Genomic DNA, 6,000 nt, shown 5'->3' with positions numbered 1-6,000 from the left:
TGGCCAGTCTCTAGCACCCCTGTTAAGAGTGTCAATCCCTGCCTCTCCCATCTGCCTGTCTGGCTGGCAGGGAAGGAAAAGAACTTGTATGTTGGTGAAGGAGGAAGCTGTGTGGGTCGACAGTGAAATCTAGAGTAAAAAGCAAGCTGATCCAAGGTGTCCTGCAGGCTGTAAAATGCAGTTTAATCCAAGTGTGATTTTTAAAACTGTTCAAATGACTTTAATTATTGGAATGCACAATTTAAAAAACATGCAAATAAAGTTTTAAAACCTAAAAAAAAAAAAAAAAGTGTCAATCCTGAAATCAGAGTGGCTGGTTTGGAAAGTTGGCTTTACCACTTACTAGCTGTAGGATTTAGGGCAAGTTAATTTACATTTTTCTTCCTCAGTTTCCTCATCAGTAAAATGGGGATAATAATTTTACATATTTATTGCTTAGAACAGTGCCCACCTGGTACAGAGCAAGGGTTCAATAGCTACTGTTTTTCCTCACAGTGCTGATCACAATCTGACATTTTCACATATTAGTCTGTCTCCTCCACTGGAAACTAAGCTCCTTCACAGCAGAACTTTATTAGTGACTTTATTCCTAGCTCCTAGAGCCGTGTCTTCATACAAAGAACTTCAGTGAATTCTGTTGAGTATGGATGGATGTATTCAACATTTTAAAAAACCATAAATAAACCACTGAATTGTATTATTTTCTTATACAGGCTTTCCGTAACTGTGAATCTTAATACCGACAGGTCTAGGTACTATATTTTGTTGCAGGGGAAACCTCCTTGGACTTTAAATTCAAGCAGAAAATAGCCACAAAGAGGAACAATATGTACCTAAAAAAATTCAGTCCACTACGTTGTATTATTGTGCTAGATCAGTTAAAGCAAACTCATTATGTGATAACACCAGAAAACTAGGAGGAAAAAATGGATGAGATTAATTATGTGCCTTGCACATAGTAGCTTTGAAATAAATAATTACTAGCAAATTATGAAAACACTTGAAAAAGAAAATGCAATACAGAAGTTAAATTATAACTTAAAACATTTTGACAATTGTATACACCTCTGTAACCACCCTGATTTAGATATAGAACACTCCCAGCATTCCAAAAAGATCTCCCTGCCCTCTTCCAACAAACTCCCTGTCTTCCCAAGGCAACCACGTGGCAAGCAGAATAACGACTGCCCCCACCCCCAAGAAGTCCTTGCCCTAATGCCCGGAACCTGTGAATATGAACATACCTGTGAATAAGTTACACGGCAGAAGAGACTTTGAGATAGGGGATTATCCTGGACTACTGGGTGGGCCCAGGGTAACCACAAGTGTCCTTAAAAGCAGAAGAGGATGACGAAGAGTGGATCAGAGAAAGATGCCACAGTGGAAGAAGAGACAGAAGAGATTTGGAGGGTAAGAAGCACATGTCCTATTGTTGCTGGCTTTGAAGATGGAGGAAGGAGGCCACAGGCCAAGAAACGCAGGTGGCTTCTAGAAGCTGGGAACACCAGCAAAGAAACAGGCACCTCAGTCCTACAACCACGAGGGCTGAATTCAGCCAACCACCTGAAGGAGCAAGGAAATGGATTCTGAGAGCCTCCAAAAAGAACTGCAGCCTTGCAGCAATTTGATTTTAACCCAGTGAGTCCCATACTGAACTTCTGACCTACAGAACTGTGAGATAATAAGTGTGCATTAAGCCCTAAGTTTGTGGTAATTTGTTATGACAGCAATTAAAAATTAATATAAACCACTCTCTGTGCTCTATCACTATAGATTAGTCTTGTTTTTGGACTTTATATACATGGAATCATAGTATGAACTCTTTTGTGGCCAACTTCTTTCACTTATGTTTTTGAGACTCACCTGGTACTGTTTGTAACAGTAATTTTAATTTTTTTATTTAGTAACAGTAATTTTTAAAAAACTGCTGAGTAGTATAGTTCATTATGAATACACCACAATTTATTCATTCTCTTGTTGATGGACATGTTGTCTAATTCTTGGCTATCATGAACACGTACATTCTTGTACAAGCCTTTCTGTAGACATGTTTCCATTTTTCTTGGGTAGATACCCAGGAGTAGAACTGCTAGGTCACAGGGTGGATGTATGTTTAACGTTAAAAAAATTGCCAAATGGTTCTCCAAAGTGGCTGTATCATTTCATACTCCCACTAGCAGTGAGTGAGTTCCAGTTGCTCCATATCTGTAAATTTGAACAGATTTTATTCTGATTTTATGTATGAGGGGGGAAAAAAAAGAAGATACCCAGAGAGGCTGATTTGCCTAAAGTCATGTGGTTTGTATGAGCTGGAACCAGTATCCCGGTGCTCTCAATACTGGAGTTTCCCTACTTTCCACCTGTACCTCCTACTTTTCAGCGCTGCCTTCTCTCTCATCTTGATAGCTCTCAATTACTTAATTTAATTTTCCTGCTATTTGTATGCCTTCTAAGGAAAATGACAATTTTTATAATTCTGCAATATGTATTGTACCTCTCTACTTAAATTTTTTAAAATGTATAAACATTACATTAAAACATCAATATGCAATTATTTTCCCACCACTTAAATTTTTTAATATGTATTGAAGATTCTGGACCAGAAAATGTGTAAAGAGAAGACAGGAATATCAAAATAACTTATAACAAATTTCTAAAACCTCTCACATATTAAAATTGGTAAGACAAAAATATGATTTACAATACAGGTTTGCCATTATGGTATAGATAAGAAAATAGTACCCATACTAAAATTAATCCATCCTACTTATCAAAATTCCTAGGTATAAGAATGAAAATATTTAGATGCTTATAGATAGGTATTCAAAAGTTTCTTTCAGACAACATTCTTTGGTGTTCATAAAACTGCATATATTACTATATATCTATTTATCAGTCTTTTCAGACTATACATTCACTTTAAATTGGAAATCAAAAAATATAAATTAGATATTACTAGAAATTAGAAAGTAGTTATAGGGTATTTCAATTTCATAGTGCCCAAAGGTTTGTGAACAAGATTTACTTACCAAGCTTTAAAAGAACCACCTGTTTTTGGTATTTCTTATATAATCTACATGTTCCAGAAATTAAAAAAAAAAAGATACATTTAGAGGCAAAATTTCAACTCTGAGTTGACAATTGTTTATGACTCTTTCAACTGGCTGTTCCACATCATACGGAGCTAAATGAAAAGATGAAAAGCCTAGCGTTGCTTGGATACCAGCTTAATAAGCAAACTGGAATGCCAGATGCATAGTAAGAAATGGAATATCCTACTTGAGTGGAAGAAGACAAGTGAGTGTGTGATGGACACAACTTAGTTTAAGTTCTTTACCCTAATGAAGTAATTATTCATTTGCAGATATTACCAAAAGTAAAAAAATTTATTTTACAGAGTGGTTGGCTTTTGTAATACATCAAAACTGTAATGTTATCCTTCTCTATTCTCACTGCTGCCTCATGTCAGTGGTAGAAGTTTCTCTCAAATAATTTAGTGTACATTTAAAGTGGCAATACAGATTTTACTTAATGGACTTAAGTTATAATTAGAAACCAGTTTTATATACAGAAAATCCATAAATATAGAACTTTTATTCCTATTTTATCCTAGGGCTATGCAAAAAATTGACTAAAAATTTTTCATTTGGGTCTTTGTAATAAACATGTAAATACATTATTTACAATGGAGGTGCTTTCTGACAAAGTAAACACACAGAAGTAATTTTGGTCTTCATCAGGATCCATCATTATATGTTCATTTTCAAAGATGTGATATATCATGTTCACTCAAATTTTAAGATTCCTGTTTTATACATAATTTAAATAATTATTTTACTTGTACAATTAATGCTTCATTCTGTATTTAAATTTCATTTAAGAAAGATTCCTTGATCCAACAGTAGGCAGCTTTAAAATCTGTTCCAAATACGGCAAAATGTCTTTGTACAATTTTCTTCCTTCTGGCGATACTGTAAATAGAGTCATTTACTCTTCATTGTTCACACCCCAGGGGTAATTCTCAAGTTATCTCACATGATGTAAGTACCATCTTTGTAGTATTTCATGGATTCCATTTGTTTTGTCATAGCCAGAACATCATGAAATCCAGTACTCAGGCCAGACATGTGTTGAAAGTATGCTTCTTTTTCCACTTGAATTGTTAAATTGTTTACTCCAGCATCTTTAAGTATTCCCGTAACCTGTTATAAAAATCCACACATTTAAAGCTTTTAGATTAATGCATTTAGTGCATATGTGCTAAGTAATTGATACCACTTTTTTTTAAATAGCCACAGATAGTCAATGATATGTCCTCAAAGTAATGTTTATTATTCAGCTGGTCAAATATTACATAGAATCTTTCAGAAGGCCAGTAAACCACTGACCTGACATTCAAAGTAGAAAAGGAAAACAGCTATTGTTTCCTATTCAGTGGGTCTAGAGTAGGGATACAGGCACTCTTCTGATCTTTATCTCCAACCATGACATGTACCCTGCCAACTTTATTATTATTATTATTATTATTAATTAATTTAGGGCTACATTTATAACTTGCTTCTCGACAATCTATTGAGAACCAAAGTAGATCATAAATGAAATTTTTTTTACGTTAACTTAAGCTTGTCCTCTAAATACTAAAACTTGATTTTTAGTGGGGAGGGTATAGCTCAGTGGTAGAGCTCATGCTTAGCAAGCCCGATGTCCTGGGTTTAATCCCTAGTAACTCCATTAAAAATAAATAAATAACCCAATCCCCCACCCCAAACAAACCAAAAACACCCCCCTACAAAAACCAAAACCAAAACCAAAACCAAACCAAACCCCTAAAACACTTAACTTTAATTTTTACCATTTTCAGATATAAAACACATCTAGATGTAAAAAATAACATACTTGGACAGTTGAAAGATTGGTATTTTTGAACAATTAAATGACTATTGAGCTGTATAACTTACAATGTGTGTAATTTTATGAATGAATTACCTCAACTGAAATTACTTTAAAAACATAAGATTGTTACCTGTTGTACTATTCTTTGTTCCAGCACATCGGATGTCACCTGTATATGAATTGTTCCTGCCACAACACTGGCAGAATGACGCCAAAAATGTGGGTCTCGGTATGATATTAATCCTTCAATTTTCTGTATCTGTCAAATAAAAGGAGATGTGATTAATGAATGGACTTAGAAACTAATTTATTTAACATAAAGCAATCTTTTTGGTCCAGGAACCATTATTAAACTGATTTATAAAAACAAGTAATAGGAGAGCCCAGAAATGAGAAATGAATAGGAGGAACAACTAACTTGAGGTAAAAGTATCTAAAATATTTTGACCTGGCAGTGACGCCACAGAAGGAAGTCTGGAATAGAAAGGGAATAGGCTTACACAGGTGCCTTTACACCCAACTGCTGCACTCATTTTCACCTGTGTAAGATGTACTTTGTTCTAAACATCGGATACATTCAGTGATCTATGAGGTTCCCTTTACACTGATATAAACATTCAAGTATTATTTGTTATATTCGAGATAACATGTTCATAAGTTATCCTCCATATTCAACCACAGAGGACTGGTTAAATAAGTTACAGACTACCCATACATGTAACACTACACTGTCATTAAAAAAGTATTAGACTATTTAGACATAGTTAAGTGGGGCAAAATTTATAAAGCAGTACAAAACATTTACGGCCATTTTATTTTCAAAATATCTTTGTATAGAAAAACAACTTTCAAAAGTGTTTCTTTCCAGGTGGTAGAATTATATGTGATCTTTTTCTTTTTTTGTACTTTTCTGTACTTTGAAATTTTCTGTAACGGACGTATATTATTTTTGAAATAAAAAACTTTTTCTTGGTAGGATGTAGTATTTCACAAATTATGAGTTGAGAAAACTTTACTAATTTTATATATGAAACGAGTGGGTTGTGATGCTATACCTTAAATATTCAAGATGCCGACTTTTCACCAGCAGATCCTAATTACTTTAAT

The 6,000-nt window shown here is 34.2% G+C and overlaps 1 protein-coding gene across 4 annotated transcripts in view; it reads right to left on the bottom strand.

Moving 5' to 3' along the window:
* Positions 1–2,465: 2,465 nt before the first annotated feature.
* The window catches only part of SLC30A5 (solute carrier family 30 member 5), a 28,286-nt gene continuing 24,751 nt past the window's right edge, over positions 2,466–6,000 (bottom strand). For all 4 annotated transcript variants that reach the window (XM_031446245.2, XM_064481171.1, XM_064481165.1 and 1 more), the window contains 2 exons: positions 5,024–5,152; positions 2,466–4,202 (listed from right to left, as the gene is read on the bottom strand). In XM_031446245.2, coding sequence (XP_031302105.2) covers positions 4,032–4,202; positions 5,024–5,152 — 300 coding nt within the window. In that variant the 3' untranslated portion in view covers positions 2,466–4,031. The remainder of the gene's footprint in view (positions 4,203–5,023; positions 5,153–6,000) is intronic.

This window comes from Camelus dromedarius, chromosome 3 (genome assembly GCF_036321535.1).
Source record: "Camelus dromedarius isolate mCamDro1 chromosome 3, mCamDro1.pat, whole genome shotgun sequence".
Classification (NCBI taxonomy): Eukaryota; Metazoa; Chordata; class Mammalia; order Artiodactyla; family Camelidae; genus Camelus; species Camelus dromedarius.
The sequence above is the reverse complement of the archived record's forward strand: the minus strand, read 5'-3'. Positions and strand labels throughout refer to the sequence as shown.